Source organism: Macrobrachium rosenbergii, chromosome 9 (assembly GCF_040412425.1).
Source record: "Macrobrachium rosenbergii isolate ZJJX-2024 chromosome 9, ASM4041242v1, whole genome shotgun sequence".
Lineage (NCBI taxonomy): Eukaryota > Metazoa > Arthropoda > Malacostraca > Decapoda > Palaemonidae > Macrobrachium > Macrobrachium rosenbergii.
Genome location: NC_089749.1, coordinates 9,285,683 through 9,305,410, shown reverse-complemented (window position 1 = coordinate 9,305,410; position 19,728 = coordinate 9,285,683). Strand labels below are relative to the sequence as shown.

Genomic DNA, 19,728 nt, shown 5'->3' with positions numbered 1-19,728 from the left:
TGTCATATTCCCTTTATTAAAATTGTCAAAACCATTGACTTATAATCCTACTGAATACAAGATAAAGTAGTATCTGTTCGGAGCAGTAACTCAAAAGTATTTATATTACCAACAGAAGTTTACTCAGTTAAATTGCATCCACAGTAACTGGAAGACTATGTCAAGGCTTAAAGGAATAATCAACCTATACTCTCCCGTCCCATTATGATTTTTCCTTTATTTTCTGTATGCTCAAAGTCAATGAAGATTAAATGTTTCATGGGTCAATCTCTCATGAAATTGGGCATAAGTGAACTGGTGATCATCTACTTTCCATAGGCTTTTCATTTCAATTACATTATGGCCATAAAACAATTCAACATGAATGACAAACAATACACATTTGTGACTAGTCCTTTGTTACTAAAAACTTTAGTACACAATGATGCACTATAAAATTAAACAGAATACATGGTATTCCCGTATGAAGAATGTATCACGACAGAATTAACTTGGTTAAAAAAAACCCAACAAATAAAAATTTAAAACCAAAAGGAGACATATCACAATATTTAAAATTAAATACCTAGCCTAAGACTAACTTTTGATAGTTACGGGCACCGAATATTGTGCTGCCAACCCTCACGTTGGTGCTGCCTACATCAATCTGCAATAAATGAAAATCTTATGATTAATAGGCACAAAACTCTGCACTTATACTGTATTTTGTAGGCAAATGCTACAGTGCACCTTTTGCCTTGTATGTGCTTATTACCTAAAATCTCTTATAATCTTAAATCCAGCACTAGTAAGCCTTCATGAGTAAATTTACATGTGTTTATTAATACTACAGTACTGTTTTATAATGACTATTCTCTTTACAATAAATGTATAACGTTACAGGAGTGTATAACTAACTTCAGTATTTGATAGAATATTTCAGAACAACATGAACTTTCTTTTATTTTCTAACTATTCTGAGGCAAAATGAATCAAGAATCAAATATCCCTGGATGATCCTACAACTAGGTGAACCCACGGAAACATTAAATTGAGTAATCAAGGTATCTATAAGTCCTGGACAAAGATTTTAATTAGATTAACAATGAACACAAATCCCTTTTCTAGGGGGAAACAAGTAAAGCAGAGAGAGAGAGAGAGAGAGAGAGAGAGAGAGAGAGAGAGAGAGAGAGAGAGAGAGAGAGAGAGAGAGAGAGAGAGAGAGAGAGAGAGAGAGAGAGAGAGAGAGACTTCACTGTAATTACAGTATTTACCAGTACAATACGCCTCTTTCCATATGTAACCATAATTTTGTTCCTGTACTCTACTGTCACAACTTCAGTTTTTCCACAAGGTCTGGCTTTAATTTCTTTCATTAGGTTTTTGCACTCAAAATACCACAAAAAATGGCAAAGAGAACAAGGGTTAAATTATTTTTCTGACTTGCATAACTTAGGACAGGCCTCCATCTTCTTAGCTTTATATTGTAAACTAAAATTATTTGGAAAAGTCTATAAGTACATGTAATATACTGATTCAAGACTTCACCATCTATCATAATAACATTTTGTAACGTAATCAAGAAATAACTAATTCTACAACTGAAAATGATCTATACTGCATTAAGACCTATAATACTAATTACAAAGTTAGTCTGACCACACTAATCCGGAAATATCTAGTTATACGTCCTGACATTTTAAAATAATTTTTCTACGAAAAACAATTTACAACACTTACTGCATGTTCAAAGTCATTAGACATCCCCATAGAAAGTTCTATATCCTTTGGTTCCATGCACTGGGCTTCACAAACTTCAGCTCTACACTTGAGTAAACACTACAAAGGAAATACAAAATAAATTAGATGAAATGAAATACTGGAGATATTTGTGACTGAAGGTTCTTCACTTCTAACCTCAACTAGAAACCTATATTACTTAGGTGATTTTCCTGCAGGGTTACATATACGAGTATTTTCTGATCAGTGTTACTTATATATTGTAAGCATTTAAACCTGATATTCTGCGACTACTCCCAAGTTCACAACCTAAAACAATACTCCTAAGAATGCTGTCATAAAACAGTATTTGAACTATTTTTACTATAAAAGCATTTTCATACAAACCCAATACTCATAAAGTAACCTTAAAACTGTACAGGGCTCATCAACATGCACAAAAGCAAATATTAAAAAAAAAAAAAAAATTATTCCAGCTTGTAAGCTTTGCCAATTCTCAAACCCAGCAGTAAAAAAGTTTTACTACTGTGTAATGCATAAAACCTAAAACTTTCCCTTGCGTTACTGGTGAATAAATAGAGGCACCTGCAGATCACTGGCAAGCACTGTTTGAGATGGAACACAACTTTAATATATATTTTTCGATAATCATGAAAAAACAATTCACAACTGTCTCTTATTACTTTATAACACCACAGCACTCTCCCTCCAGGCAGACAGTATTAGTCATGGTAATACAGTATTACATCCACTACTTCACCTTAAACCCTAGGACAAGAAATGTATGGCAATGAAAAAACATGGTTGCTGTTGGCACTAAACACCAAAGCACAGTCGTAACTTACATAACCAAAACAGGCCTTTATTTGTCAAAATACTCGCAGATCACTTATCTTACATCTTACTTAATTGTTATTACACATTACTACAGTACCAAGTTTACTCTTAAGAACAAAAGAATTATTGAAAACCAGATGCTCTCAACTGCCAAGGCATTATGAAAACAACAGAAGCAGAAATAATGGTTGGGTCTAATAAGACAAGAGGGTTTGTTGGCAGGGAGGTTTTCCCAGTGGCAACTTGTGTATTCTTCTGTCTGTTGCTGAGACTTGGCAATTACATATTCATGTTTTGCTAGTTTTTTTTGTCAAATATCTGTCAAAAAGTAATTTACTATTCTATTATTTATTTACTATCCTAATACTGCTACTAAAACAAGATTATACAGTACCTGAAAATCTGGATTGGGTCCCTTTGAGAGATCATGATCAAATGCTCCTATGGTCATGAGACCAGCCAGCTTCAAGTTAGGGCAATTCTTCAATACATGGCTCACCAAATCATTCACACTATCAGGATTGACACCACTTTTATCTGGAATACATTAAAAATTTTCATTACATGTATACTGTACTAACAGAAGCTTGACAGGCTTACAATATGCAGATGATACTGCTTTGATCAAAAAAACCACAGGTTTTACAGAGCTTGCTTAACAGAATGCAACATGTATCTGGGAGAGAGAAGAAAATAGGAACACATTATCAATGTAGGTGGCCCCAAGTTGGAATTCACTGAAGGATTAAATACAGCAAATCATACCACAGGCAGGTTGAATGATTTTGAAATTAAAGAAACATTTTCTTCCTAACTCAGACACCCCCCTAAAAAGCAGCTATCATAATGAACATAGAAACTTTACCCAACAATCAATTTCCACTCATCATCTCCATTTTCAATTACTACTTCTGTTCATAATGTTTAAGTGTGTATATACAAACAAATATGAAAGAAATATTTTAGATATAAAAAAAATATAAGAACAAAAAAGAACACTGCATAAAAGTTATGATATACTGCAGTTATTCAACATGCTTTTAAATCGTCTGAACACATCAATTGCAAGAAGCTGTAGCGTACAAACTTTATATAGAAGGTAGCAATAACAGAGAAGGGAGCTTGCTACTAGAGCTAACACAGATGCTTCTCTACTAGAGTGACCAAAGGCAGCTAATGCCATAATGCCATAACATAATTAGTAAGACTCTCACAGAGATTAAGACATCTCACAGAAGGGAAGACTCAAGACTCTTTGAGCTAATATTTTTAGCTCACACCACATTACAGCATAAGGCAAACAAGTTTAAACTGAATGACTCAGCATGACATGAATAACTCAGCCAAGAGAGGAGAGGGAATGTATTTATAGCAAATACCTACTTTACTGCGAAAAGAAATACAGTACGTACCCTATACTATGTAAAGTTTACCAAGGTAGAAGACGAAACATGAATATCTACAATACAGTAAACCCACGTATTTGCGGCCCGTGAATAGTTAAAATCTGCGAATACCTAAAACCCACCTAAAAACACAGAACTGCCTATTTTGATAGTTCAAACACAAAAAAAAATCTCTAAAAATCCTTATACCTGAGTATTTTAATAGTTTTGTAACAAAAAGTGCATTTAGTCATGAAAATGTGAAAATACAGTACTTAGGGAATATTTCTTAGTGAAAAATACCACAAATGGGTGAATTTTCCGCAAATAATGTGTATATACGTTCCAAAGAGAAATCCGCGAATAGGCGAGTCCGCGAATCACGAGACCGCAAATATGGGGAGGTTTACTGTACTGTCATTTGTTTGTGTTACAGTTACAGCAAAATGCAATATTTCTTATGCATACCTTTGTTTGTTATGATAAATGAAATAATTCTTTTACTAAAAAACAATCAAACCTTGCAAGTGTTGAAAGCACAAAGTACTTACTTTCTTCACCGCTGGTATTAACCTGAACGAACACCACGAGCTTTTCATCTTTCAAGTGTTTGCCAGCTGCATTGTTGACTGCTGTAGCTAATTTTGCTGTATCGATTGTCTCAATACAGTACAGGTTTGGTACGCTCACAACCTAAATGGGAATGAGATAACACAGCATAAGATTAACACAGTTTAAAATGGCATAGAATTCCAACATGACTCAATCAAGCTTGCCAAGACTTTTTACAGCAGATTATAAGGTCAGATAATTAGGTTAAACGTACTTGTACAATAATATATGAACAAAAAGAACTACACCTACCTTGTTAACTTTATTGCTCTGAAGATGCCCTATCATGTGCCATTTAATATCAGGACATGTTGCTAACATCTGTAAAACACGAATTCATCAAATATCTGAAACTTTAATAGTACGGTACTGCAGTCAGACATAAGTTAATTATTGAATCTTTTATAAAATCTTTAATACAAACTCATCATTCGTTTAGCCCAATTCTGGCTTTCAAACATCCTAAGACACTATTGTTTTGTCTAACAAGCAGTAGATTAGTAGCGGCACGGCGCATGCACCACTCACAGCTTCAAAAGTATTCTGGACACGATGCAGAGACCAGTTCCAAAGATATCAGTCAAAACTAACAACTTGTCACTAGGTTGAAGATCAAAACAGTTAAACCCAGAAGTGGCTATCCATCCACAGGATAGCAGATATGACTGATACTGGGAATGAAACCTTCTGATCTACTTATGCTTGAATATATTTACTGAAATGAAGCATTAAATATCTTTTAACTCTCTAGTAATTCAGCAGACTTCTCAGCTACAATGAGAGGATATCGCCCCAATCAAAGTGCAACTGGGTCATAACAGCTTCTGCTCTATCTGCCACAAAGCACAGAATGAAGTCAAGTCCTACTGATAATGATCCCAAGTATGGTTCACCTCAATAACCAGTATACATTATCAACTTATTCTTTTATCAGCCATCAAAAATAACTAGGTTTTCAAAGTAAAGTCTTTGGAATAGGCCTTATTCAGGGGTTCACAGTGTTTGACATTCTAAAAATGATTAGATACAACAGAAATTACCATAACATAGCCTATTACCAGTTTATTCTATACAAGTACGGTACAAAATCTGGCATGTGCTTTCTTACCTCTTCATCATGACCTTTATCCACCAATTCCTGGACGTAATTTTCACCAAAATGCCTCTGACCACTAGAATAGGCCTCGACAATCATTTCTTTAGGCTTGGTTTTACTGACGGCAACCAAACGTGGCTGTGGGAACAGCGCTGCAACATCCTGTAAGTGAAAACAACATAATGTACATAAGTTTGTAGAGGCAGCAAATGTGAAAGCTTATTAGAGAGAGAGAGAGCTTATTAGAGAGAAACCCATAATAATACATTTCACTACAGATTACTAACAAAAATTATAAAGTAATCAGGTTACAGTATAATAAGAGGTTTAATGAAACTTATGAAACTTAACTGGGCCTCTGTGCTGGGAAGTTGATAAGTTGTTTCCCTCACCTTACATTGCTGGGGATGTACTAATAAGTAAATCTGTGATACTTGCTGACCAACACATATTCAACAATCAATTTAATACAAATGTAGTGTCTCTTGTAATGTATTTTAGACTTCTAAAATCTCTTACTCCATATATCTTTTTGTATTCTTCACTGCCTCTTGTGGCACCAACTGTACTTGGTGCACAGTTCCGAGTTCACACCCATACCTTTCCTACCAATAATCACACAACCACTTAACTGGTACTTTTTCCTCTGCTTACTTTCCAGTCACTATAAGCTTTGTTATGCTTATTTCATTTTCAGTCCTCTCCTCTCAACTCCACTCTTCCACCTTTTAACATTTAAACATTTCCAAGACCTCCTACTCAGGGACTGCAATTACCACAGGGTTATCTGCATAAAGCAGCTCCATGAAGCCTCCTTTCTTAACACCTTTCCCATTATACTACACCTAACGCCAAGGGCTCAATGTCGATCCCGATGGACACCAAGATTTACCCTTAATTCTTTTTATACTTCTACCATCGGCTTCTCTTTAAAGCAGCATACACAGTATCATATCAGTGACCCACAACTACATAATATAACCATTATTAACTATATATGTCTATAATATATCCAATGACTCACCTAATCTTATTTTATCATGATTTTCTTACTTCAAACTTTAGTCAGCACACTGTGCTTCTTGAACTCAGGAAAAAATTTATGGTTAATGTGACTTAGAGCAATAGTGCAGTTAATTATGCTAGTTATCTGGCTACCACACAAACTGACAATACCTGTAGAAGGGTCTCACTAAGCATGAGTTGAATTATAGGAATCTCTAATATACAAAATGGGTGCAAAATTTTTTTTTTTGCTGGGTAGGCTCACATGACAGTTTTATCTTATTTCTTCTTCATTAGCCTACTTCTCTATATCCTTTTCTGCACTGGGTTGCTCATCCTAATAAAGGTGCTATGCCTGCAGATTTTTTTCTTTCAGTTAGGGTTACAGCTGGCTAATGGCTAACAGTAATAACACAGTACTAGGATAATAAAATGCAACATATTTATTACACGTTTACAAATTATCTTACTGATCAGTCTATCTTTGCAAAGGAACACAATTCTCATTTGCATGAATACAATTGGACCTGCACTGTATGTATGAATCAATATCCGGTAAACTGTTGAACAGCCATCGCTTTCTTGTCTTGCACATTGATGCTAATAGACCTAATTCAATTTTATACAAGCACTCTCACTGCATAACTATGTTCGACAGCCGAGCCTATCTGACTGGTCACAGCATGAATGACTTTGCACAACAAAACCCCTTCTGGATCTCATATGCACCCCTGTTGTGTGCATACACAGTAATAAGATTTTGCAAATTTGCTCAGCAATATACTAAGCTAGGTCTTTCTTTAACATCAGTTACAGACACTTGAGTTTCCTTGCTTTGTTCTTAAGTCTCTTTAATATGCTTCATAAGAAAAGCAGGCTAAAATTTATCACAACTTACTGTTACCATGATAATGACCATCTTCATGTTTATATATTCATGCCCTTCAAGCTGGTATGAAACACAGTCTACATGCAAATGGGGCTGGTATTAAAAGTAAAAATGGTAAGACTGCATACTACTACCGCAGCCTAATTCTTGCCAGTTGCTGACTGTGATATTTATACAGTAGTCTTTTTATTTATGCTTACGTTCAGGATATTTAGCCGACTGTCTTTTGTTGAGGGTTTTACATCCATCCCCAAGCAGCTGATACAAAGGAGGCTCATTTTGCATGGAAACTGGTAGTTGCCGAGCTAAAGACTGTGGCGGTAGGTGCAATTTTATTGTAAAAATCTTCCATTTAAGCCTACTGATCTTTTTCTTTCGTGGCCTAACCAATAATCTGGTCTACCTTACGCTACTTGACGATACCTCTTGGGCAAGGTCTGCCTGACACCTTAACCAGTTGTCCCATTGGCTACTAAACTACGCTATTGGGCTTCTAGACAATCCTAAGGCAAGATTTAACATACAAATTGCTCTATTATTTAAATGAGCAAAATTTTCTTATCTGCCACATCGACTGACCGAGTCTGGAAAATACGACGACGCAAAAATAACCTAACCCACTTATCGCACACCGGCCGTTCTTCATACCACCAAATCCAACCAATAATACGACACGGGCAAATCATTTCCTACTTAATTAGACACGTCTTAACACTAACTTGATTTCTCTTCTGGGTAGCAACTGCTACTCGCTCTATGACGTGCTTGAGGGCCCTGGCAACTTCCCCGTCTGCCATGATACGTAACATAAGGATGGAGGTCCTGGACTTGGGCAACAAGCACGTAACGTTTGTTTACATTCTCGAAGGATCGTCCGTTTGGTGTCATAAGCGACCTGACTTGTGACGTCACGCGACCCTAAGAGTGATTTTACCGTCTCTTATTTCGCTTTATAGTCTGTTATATTGGTGTGAAAGCATTTTACTAAGTTTGTATGCTAATATATATGATATGTTCGAAAATTGAAGCCTAAAAAGCAGGTCAAATTGGGTCAAAGATACGTTGAGCACTCTGGAAGTGGGAGAACCAATTTGGAATTATCCTGTATACTACCAATTATACACTTATTATAATTATTATTATTATTCAGAAGATGAACCCTATTCATCTTGAACAAACCCACCACAGGGGCCACTGACTTGAAATTCAAGCTTCAATCTTATGATGGTGTTCATTTGAAAAAAGGTAACAGAAGGTAATAGGAGTACAGTACAATTGATAATATTAAGAACATCTATTTTACGTACTAGGAAGGAGATGGCTTTGAGTTTTAATTAACAGTACTCTACAAATGCAGCAAAGCTACAGTCTTTTCCCATGGCATACAGAAACCACTCGAATGTGTCTTTTCTCCGAAGCAAATTAGAGTCTACGGTAATTGGTGTGACATGATCTCTTGATATCATGTAGTATCCCTCCATGGATATCATTAATACGCTGGGAATAGCATGACATCAAGGAACAGGCTGCAAATCATAAATGGGAGGCTTTAGAGAATACTGTAACATGCTGAGTCGACATAACAAGAGTTCTGCGTAACGTGATTAACCAATTGCCTACAGTTTGTTTCCCAGAAGTAAGTAAATTTGGGAACATCAAGTCTATGCTAAGAATGGTATTTTTTACCTTTTTACACATCCAGTACTGCAGTGTGTATAATATGATACAAAACTTGTTGCATTTATGCCCACATGAGTGTCGCAGATATGCATTGCATTTACAGAATGAAAAACAAGACCACGTACGTTTTACTTGTTACTATTTAGTCTTATTGTGATGTTCATTTAATGCCTCCACTTAACTAGGAAGAATGGAAACCACGGCACTAAATCTGGAACTTGAAAACAGAGAAGATATCAGCCTTGGCGTAATACCTTTGGCTTGATGTTTAAACATCACTTTTAAAGAAAGAATCTATAACCGTATATTTTCCCTATGGGTAAAACTGAATTGGCGTGGTTAAGTACAGAAATGTCAAGACGAAAGGTTTTTGAAGTGTGTAGTACAAATCGAAACGTTCTGGAGGAAATAAAATGGGGAACAGAGAAAGCGTTGGATGGACTGATTATAGGATAAATATACAGGTGCAATATCTTTGTCAGAGGGAACTGATATGCTGGACTTTTCTCCCTACTTTAAAGAGATTGGCGACTGAAGGGTAGAGCCTTCTGGTTCTCAGCTGATCCCCCTTGAAATGAAGACATTAAATAAACATCACACACACACACACACACACACACACACACACACACACACACACACACATATATATATATATAGATATATATATATATATATATATATATATATATATATATATATATATATATATATATATATACATATTAATCGCATTAGGCTTCAATAAGACAGGATGGTTTAGATTCCAGATTCTTTATTTTACAGTACATAAGCTTTCGGTGGCAAAAATTCTTCCTCTTCAGGTTATACGAGTAATAAGAATATATACTGTATATATAAACAGTGAAGTTGTGTGGTTTTATATATATATATATATATATATATATATATATATATATATATATATATATATATATATATATATATATATATAAATAAACACACCGGAGTGATATAGGGACATTTCATCTCAGCGCCATCACTTGAATACAAATGACCTCTCACATTATCTAGACAAGATACCAATTAAGGTCCTCACACTTTGATGTGGAGGGGAGGGGAGGTGGCTTTGGTTCACGGAGGGAGGGGAGGGGGGAGGGGGGAGGGGGAAAGGTCGTCTGTCTCCAAGATAAATCACTTGTCCTCGCCGTGAGCCTTATTTAGCAGTGACGCGACTTCGATTCTGTTATCGAAGTGGTTCCCTTTTCATGTCACGGATTTTCCCAGTCTTATTTATCTCTTTATTTATTTATTTATCCGTTTTTCAATCCATTTATCTATTTATTTATTTATTGCATTATTTTATTTATCTAGTTTTTAACCTATTTATTTATTTATTTATTTATCTATGTCTTTAATTATTTTGTTTATCTATTTTTCAACCTATTTATATATATATATTTTGCGTCCATCTATTTATATATCCATATACCTATCTATTTATTTATTTCATTATTTTATTTATGTATTTTTCACCTATTTAAATATTTATTTGTTCGTTCATTTTTTTGCGTCTTCACATAACCTCTCTACTCAATTACTTTTCCTAAAATGCCAGTAACTTATTTAATGATCTATTTGTTTTTTTTTTTTGCCATCCTTTCTACTCAAGTCTTTTTCTTTAAATGCCAGTGAAATCTAATTTGGGAATTGTGCCCAGGTAGATTTGCTAAAGAGAATATTTACTTAAATAAATAATTTAACTTCTTAGATACTGTCCTCTGAAATCTCAAAGCCCAAAGTCAGCTTAAACTTTGTTGGTGGTACCACTATCAAAGCAAAGTCACGAATGCAAAATTGGACATTGTAATGCAAAATAGTCTGAATCTCTTGAATTTCCAATATTCATGATTCGATTTCACTTCCTCGATCCATTTCTATTGAATTCTATAAGTCTAAAATCAGTTTGAATTTCCTTGGTGGTCCCACAATCTTAATAAAGTCATAAAGTCACTGAATATTGTAAAAAAAAAAAAAAAAATCTAAATCTTTTGATTTTTCAATATCCAAAATTTTACTTAACTTCCTTGATCCATTTCTATCGAATTCTCAAAGCCGAAAAGAATTTTAAACTTTCTTAGTGGTACCACTATCTATATAGTCACTAAAATCAAAATGAATATTGTAAAGCAAAATAGTCTAATCTTCTGACTTTTCAACATTCTAAAGTAATGGTTCAGTAATTCAATTCTGTTATTTTCCAGCCTTCAAACATTCTACAAGATTCAAGATATATATATATATATATATATATATATATATATATATATATATATATATATATATATATATATATATATATATTATAAAAAGTCATGCCACTTGTCAGGTACAACAATATCAGTTGCAGGCCAATTGCTCTCCATTGTGCCATACTTCTATTGTACCGAAAGCTTAACCCTTCTTCCAACACCCTTGGTAATTGTATGATCGTCATACTACCATCATATCAGCTTTCTGATTTAAGTTTAATACACACACAAGCACATATATATATATCATTTATTTGTTTTGTTGATATCTGTCGCTCATTTATTATTTTTCTTTCGTGTTTTCCCATATATAAAATATTCTGTGCTTTGGAAGCTCAGTTTGATGAAGGGCTAATGATAAACAAACAAAAATCGATATATATATATATATATATATATATATATATATATATATATATATATATATATATATATATATAGAGAGAGAGAGAGAGAGAGAGAGAGAGAGAGAGAGAGAGAGAGAGAGAGAGAGAGAGAGAGGAACCACAGTTCCTTTTCTGTTTGTCCCTGTTCCCGGCGGTTCCTTTTTAAAGCCGCGGACGAAAATAGCAGGACAGACGAATCCGAAATCTGCTCGTGAACTGGAAATCAAAATATCAGCCAATTCATGGAACCTGAACCCTTTTAAGTGTGTTTACAAACGTTAATCGCTCGCCGTGCACGAGAGAGAGAGAGAGAGAGAGAGAGAGAGAGAGAGAGAGAGAGAGAGAGAGAGAGAGAGAGAGAGAGAGAGATAAAGGTCACTAGGTCTAGTTTTCCATTGTTTTATTACGCTGTCACTCTTGATGGCATATCGCACATATACCCAAACAATATCCTAAAGTAAAATCAAACTAATTCAGTCGAGGATTTCTTATTTTTATCTTTGTCATTTTCTGTTATTTTCTATTTCATATATTATCTCTTTATCTCCTGTATTTGACGTCATCTCTCCTTACTTCTAAATTCAATTGTCTCTCCTTTTATTTGAGGCACAAAAGCCCATCGTAGCGTAGAAGAGGAGAAGACTGAGTAATAATAATAATAATAATAATAATAATAATAATAATAATAATAATAACAGGTTCTTATCGTATTGTTTTGCTGTTGTTGTTGGCTACAAGAGAAACAACATGGACAAGAGCCTCGGTCTAGTTTTCACTCGAATGGGATAAGGGAGCCAACCAGAGGCGTCCTGAAGACTAAAGTAATGAGAGCATTCATTCACCAGGGTCTCTGCATGATGAAATAAATGAACAAGAATGCTTGGGAGAGGACAGTGCTTGGAGTGGAGTTGAATGTAGAATTCAGGCCAATGGCCAAGCACCGGGACCTACGAAGTCATTCAGAGCTGAAATGGAAATTGACAGTGAAAGGTTTGAAAGGTGTAACAGGAGGAAAATCTCAAAGCAGTTGCACTATGTATCAATTGTTAGGAGAGGGTGGAAAGCAAGATTTAGAGAGTATGAAAGGAGGTACAGTTAAAGGAATGAAAGGGGCTGCAGCTAGGTGCCGAAGGCACGCTGCAAAGAATCTTAAGTAAAGACAGTGCTTGGAAATTAGCTAGTACGAACGACCCACATTTATGAAAGATGAGATGGTACTCGCCCACTAAAATGTTATGTATTATAGGGAGAAATGTGGACCACGCCCTGACAAAAAAAAAAAAAGTCCCATAGTACTAACGACACTGTTATTCTCAACTCATACACAAATGGATATATTTCCGTCGTAGTCTTATCAACTAGCAGAGATAGCCAGCGTTGCTAGGTTATATGTAAAGCTTATACATAGTACGAAATAATTAAACTTATATATCTTCTGACACACAAAAAATGTACTCAGTTGTAGCGACTGAGAACAATTTGGTCGCTAAGAGCAGAATGAATCCTTACATAAATGGAGTGAGACTACCGCGGTACGGTCAATAATACTGAGTGCTTTAATAACATAAATCACCCTCCGATAAATAACCAGATATAATACCAAAAGTTTCAACTGGAGGACTCGATTTCATTAACTACACATTCAAATTCCATGACACTGCACCAACAACTTCGTAATTACATCGTGATGTTTTGCGTGATGATTTCATCCATGTTTTGCGATACCGCGCTCTCGCCTTCCTTCCTGCCTGATGAGTGAGGATATGTAACCGTGGCTTCATATTCATTAAATATGATGTCACCACAGCATTCGCTGCGTCAGATCGCACATAGTGACATCCCTTTCAGCTTCCAGAAGCTTATATTTAAGGGCTTCAATAGGTTAGCAACAAATTGTTGTCATTGCACACTAGGCCGATGGGGACGCCAATTTCGGCAAATCAGGGTGGATAACCCAAAACAGAACCATTTTCTTTTACAGAAGTTGTTATACAAATAAATATTAACCATTTTCTCTTACATTTTTATATACAAATAAAGATAAGTAGTAATGCCTTAGTCGTATGGTGCCACTTTTGTCAAAACTGAAGCCATCTTTACAGTTCTAGGATAATGTTGCTTTCGGAGGGATAATTTTATCTTTCAAGTTGCTGTAGTGTATATATTGGCCCCTATAGGTTAAAAAAAAATACGCAGTTTTGCCATATTCAGCCATCAGAGGAGACCAACAATTTGTTCAAATCTGAGGACATGCTGTCCTATTTGATTCAAATTACCCCTACTCAAATCTCATATAGATAGGTAAATAGATATATTATATGCATCGGAAATAACCGCGTTATTACGAGACAGAGCGGAACAGCAGCAGCACCGACAAGAAAACAAAAGCAAAACGACTTCCTGCCTCGCAATCGAGGGAGCCACGAGGCGGGAAGAAAAGCAACATCGGTCTAATGCCTCGAATCCCGAAAAGCTGGCGCGATTGATGAGGACGACTCTTCGCGCGATGACGTCACGAAAGAAAAAAAAATGACAAACAACAACGAGCCACAAAGGAACAGAGAGAATCGGCGGCTTTATGAATATAAAAAAAGTGGGTTCTCTGTTATCGAGAGTGAATGACCTCATATTTCTGTAGCGAATTGAGGAGATCAAAGCTCAATAATACATTGCTTCTTTTTTATCACCCCCCCCATCGCTTTTGATGTTTCAGAATTGGTCTCTGAAGCAGAGAGAGAGAGAGAGAGAGAGAGAGAGAGAGAGAGAGAGAGAGAGAGAGAGAGAGAGAGAGAGAGGTTTGTTCTCCGCCTTCTGTTACAGCTGGATTGGTACAAGGGTGGGGGAGGAAGGGAAGGGGGGTCGTAGACAATCGTAGACAATCATATAAACAGTCACGCGCAAACATGCAGTTTATTGCCGCTTGTAGACGCATCATTAGCCTAAAGCCTTCGCGGTTGGATTACGCGCGTATCCAAGCGTGCGTTTATGGCTGTCAAGTGTCCCGGACTGTTTATTGTATCTCGTTGTTGTCTATCGCTTTAGCTTTGCTTATTTATTATTTTTTAATAAGTACACTCGGTTAAAGAATCCACTTAATCTCTAAATCTCCGATAACTCCTTATTTTTAACTTTGGTGCACAGGAGCGCTCTCGAGCTTTCAACGAATTCCCTCGCTTTCAGTGATATTATATTCTAGATATTTGAAAACCCTTTTCTTTTTAATCCAATTAAACTGACGGTTCAAGGAGCAAGAAACCATGCTGGCACAAGGCCAACTTCACCTCCCAACGACAATAACAACCACATTTTCCCCCCTCTATTGTCCTCTCCAGTGCGGAGGTTATAACAACGTCTCGTGTCTAGTAGAATCTTCAGATAAACGGTTCATGCCGGAAAAAGTCGAGAGCAGTTTAAAATAGTTCGCGTCTCTCTCTCTCTCTCTCTCTCTCTATATATTATCTATACTTTCTTCCTGTTTCGTCATTGCTTAACAATTTCTCTCCATGTCTAGACCTAGCCTGGTCTAGACCGTGCATCTCTCCAAATAGGCTTATCTTTTTTGTTTATCTGCTAGGATTCCACTGGCTCTCTCTCTCTCTCTCTCTCTCTGTATTATCTATCTTTTCTTTCTGTTATGTCATTGCTTAGCAGTTTCTCTCCGTGTCTAGACCAAGACTTGGTCTAGACCGTGTATCTCTCCAAATAGGCTTGTCTTTTTTTTTTTATCTGCTAGGATTCCACTGACTCTCTCTCTCTCTCTCTTTCTCTCTCTCTCTGCATTAACTGCCCTTTCTTCCTGTTCTGTCAATGCTCAGCAATCTCGCAACAAGGTCTCTAGACCATGTCTCTCTTTGCTTCCAATATCCATAGCTTTTTGCATCTTCATGAGTCAAGCCATCAGTGAAACGACATTTATATATATATATATATATATATATATATATATATATATATATAAATCCGAGAATAAAGATAGCTTTTGAGACTTACGCTCCCCCAAGACACCTCCAAAATACGTTGGAAGGATCGAGTCCTCAATCTTGACGGGGTGAAGAGGTTGAAGATTAAGGTCATAGAGGAGACACTTTCCTTTTTTTTTTTTTATTATTCGCTTTATTTCGTGAAGGCGAGCTGTCTTCATTCTCTTCTCCTTTAGAGGAGAGAAGATTGCTCTATTCTGTGGTCTTTGCGCATGTAAGTATGTATGTATAAATTTACAGTGTGTATGTATAGGTAAGTATAGGCCTACTGATCACGATCAGACATACCACCCTTTAGAGATCTTGACGTAACACAAACCAGGACATAACTCGGTTAAGTAGATTAAAGAGAGAGAGAGAGAGAGAGAGAGAGAGAGAGAGAGAGAGAGAGAGAGAGAGAGAGAGAGAGAGAGAGCTGACGAATCGTTGGCCTAAAGTTGGGTGTTCAATCTTCCCGTATTACGTCATATATAAGACTCCCGTGAATATGACCGGGCTTAAAAAAACCTCCCGAAAAAAAAAATATCAAATTAAAGGAAGGAGACCCAGGCACTTCCATATTGTATGGGAGATGGCCAACGACTCTCTCCTCTCGCCTCTCTCTCTCTCTCTCTCTCTCATGATTACGTGTTATGTAAGCACATGTGAGTTCGGGCAGGGTCGTGTTAAAAATATGTTAAGTCTCTCTCTCTCTCATTATCTAATATCTCTCTCATTATCTAATATATCTGTAGGATACATTTCCTTTGGGCATGGTAAAAATGTTGATTACCTAATATATATCTGAAATGATAATGGTAACAACTCTCTCCTCCTCCCTCTCTCTCTCTCTCTCTCTCTCTCTCTCTCTCTCTCTCTCTCGATTACCTAATACATCTGAATTAATACAATTACCCTCGGGTATATGTTAAAAAATGTTTTTAAATATAATTTTTGTTGATTTTCAAAACTTCCTGGAATCATACAATGTCATTAAAAACTGGGTCTGTATTTATAAATTAAAAAGCAACAAACATTCACAATTTGTGAGACGATCACATTAACAAGGTTTATAGAAACTTCCCAAGCAAGCGTTGTTCCTCGTTGTTCAAAACAGAGCACGGGAGAAGAACAAGAACAAGGAGAACATCTGGTTACGAATAACATTTCCTAAAACACGATAACAAGTTGGGTGAGGTTCAGGCACTAATAAGAATTCTCCGAGAGAGAGAGAGAGAGCTTTCGAAACCGTCGACTCTTTCCTAAAAACCAGATCGCTAATGATATACGAAGATGGAGGCCAATTATGGAGGACGATTCAGTTATATCGAAAAAATCTTTTTATTTAAGAAAATGCAAAAGTATTCTTGGTGTTTTGTTAAGTGGCGTCACTTGGCGACACTCCCACTTGGGCGGGTTTTCAAATGAGCTTCGTTGATGCCGAAACTTGGGTGGGTACTGGGTGTACTGCCCAATGAGTTTTCCTCCTTCCATGCCCTCTCGTCCCCTCAAACACCTCATCCACCCACAAACCTCAACCACACGCCTCCTCTCTTTTTTTTGGGGGGGGAGGGGGGAAAGTTCTCGAACGCCCACTCACAATCTAATACTTTTTTTTAATGTTCTTCCTTCATACTCTCCTAATCCTGCCATTTTTAGTTTTCTGTAAAAGAAAATTATTGTGCCAGCTTTGTCTGTCCGTCCGCACTTTTCAAACCGCACTTTTTCTGTCCGCTCCTTCAGACGAACATTGAGGCTAGAGGGGTCGCAACTGCGTTGATCATCCACAGTCCAGTCATCAAACATACCAAATTGCAGCCTCTCGGTAGCCTCAGTGGTTTTTATTTTATTTAAGGTTAAAGTTAGTCTTAATCGTGCTTCTGGCAACGATATAGGACAGGCCACCACAGGGCCGTGGTTAAAGTTTCATGGGTCGCGGCTCTACAGAAAACTCGATTGCGCCGAAGAAACTTAGACGCACTTTATACTTTTTTTTTTTAAACAATCATCCTACACTCAATCCTCACCCCGTTTTTTGAATGGTCTTCCCACATCCTAATCCTTAACGCTTTTTTCAACCAATCTTCCCACACTCACTGTAATCCTCACCCCTTTTTTCAAACAATCCTCCCACACTCACACACCAATCCTCAACCCTTATTTTTCAATCCTCCCACACTCACTGCTAATCCTCAACCAGTTCTTTACCCTCGGTCCTACCCCCACTCATCCTCATCCTTACACCCCCCGACCGACCCATCTATATTTTACAATCTCCATACAATCAGGAGACAACTTCCCAAAACCTTGGCATAGCCCAACGAAAAACACGAGAGAGAGAGAGAGAGAGAGAGAGAGAGAGAGAGAGAGAGAGAGAGAGAGAGAGAGAGAGAGAGAGAGAGAGTTGCATGGGATTTCTTCATTCACTGATACTTTCTCTTCCTATTTTATTCTTAGATGCAGCAGAATGCAACAATGCAACGAGGTTTGTAGCGAGTACTGACCCAGTTCCTTAATAAATGCACTGAATGTTCGTTTCTTCTCGGGGGAATATATCTGAGTGCAGTGCTTTGTAACACAAAAGGCTAACAGCAGATTTTTTTAAAGTGCAATTGCATTATGCAACTTAGAGAAAAGTCATTGCAAGAATACCTAAGTGAGCGGATAATAATAATAATAATAATAATAATAATAATAATAATAATAATCTTAATAATCTGTGTACTTTAATAAAAGTCCACAATTATAGAGTAAACATATTACTATGTAAAATATAAACTATATAATTGTGGATTTTTATTACACAGATTGTTTCTCATGAGATTGTGAATTTCTTAGCAATAATAATAATAATAATAATAATAATAATAATAATAATAATAATAATAATGTGTATGGGTTTAAGACTAAATGTGTACTGGTTTACATGCGTAAGGGAATATGGATAAATATGTATTGGTTAATGACGAAATGTGTACTGGTTCATGATTAAATCAGTGGCATATTTTCAATTAATAAAAGCCTTCTTTCATATCGGACATTGCATGCTGACGATCAACTCAAGGACACGCAGTGCATGAATTCCTGTCATGGCTTAAAAAAAAGAAAAAAGTAAAAAATGCCATCGAGTTTTCTGTACAGCCGCTGCAGCGTATAATCAAGGCCACCGAAAATAGACCTATCTTTCGGTGGTCTCGGTACAATGCTGTATGAACCGCGGCCCATGAAACTTTAACCACGGCCTGGTGGTGGCCACGATCATGGACAACTTTAGCCTCAAATAAAATAAAAACAACTGAGGCTAGAGGGCTGCAATTTGCTATGTTTGATGATTGGAGGGTGGATGATCAACATACCAATTTGCAGCCCTCGAGCCTCAGTAGCTTTTAAGATCTGAGGGTGGAGAGGAAAAGTGCGGACGGACAGACAAAGCCGGCACAATGGTTTTCTTTTACAGGAAACTAAAAAGAGAACATTCTACAGCAATTAATAGCTGCCATCTTTCAGCAAAGACGCACCTTTTTTATATTTTAAATTTCAGTTTGGATTTCATTCAGAACCCAAATAACTGATGGGAAGTTTGGGCACTACAGTGTGAGTGATATAATTTCTTTTCCATATATTGTCTCTCGCGTTAATTAAATATTTTATGGCTTATTATTTATTAATAAATACATTTATGCTGCAACACACACACACACATATATATATATATATATATATATATATATATATATATATATATATATATATATATATATATATATATATATATATATATATATAAGAAATACTAATAAAACCAACCGAATATCGCCGCGCTATTTTTAGCAACAGACAACGTAATCATTCACAAAACAAAAGGCTTCTCTTAATGATCGATTTCA

General features: G+C 36.3%; 1 protein-coding gene across 2 annotated transcripts in view; it reads right to left on the bottom strand.

The window, feature by feature from the left end:
• Nucleotides 1-19,728, bottom strand: part of LOC136841426 (pyridoxal phosphate homeostasis protein) — a 251,700-nt gene continuing 231,972 nt past the window's right edge. The window contains exons 1-7 of one of the 2 annotated variants that reach the window (XM_067108354.1): nucleotides 8,263-8,420; nucleotides 5,662-5,811; nucleotides 4,806-4,874; nucleotides 4,493-4,634; nucleotides 2,951-3,093; nucleotides 1,720-1,818; nucleotides 1-646 (exon numbers count right to left, since the gene is read on the bottom strand). In XM_067108354.1, the coding sequence (XP_066964455.1) occupies nucleotides 566-646; nucleotides 1,720-1,818; nucleotides 2,951-3,093; nucleotides 4,493-4,634; nucleotides 4,806-4,874; nucleotides 5,662-5,811; nucleotides 8,263-8,352 (774 nt within the window). In that variant the 5' untranslated portion in view covers nucleotides 8,353-8,420 and the 3' untranslated portion in view covers nucleotides 1-565. Of the gene's footprint in view, nucleotides 647-1,719; nucleotides 1,819-2,950; nucleotides 3,094-4,492; nucleotides 4,635-4,805; nucleotides 4,875-5,661; nucleotides 5,812-8,262; nucleotides 8,421-19,728 lie in introns of those variants that run through there. The other variant, XM_067108355.1, reaches the window with a different exon arrangement.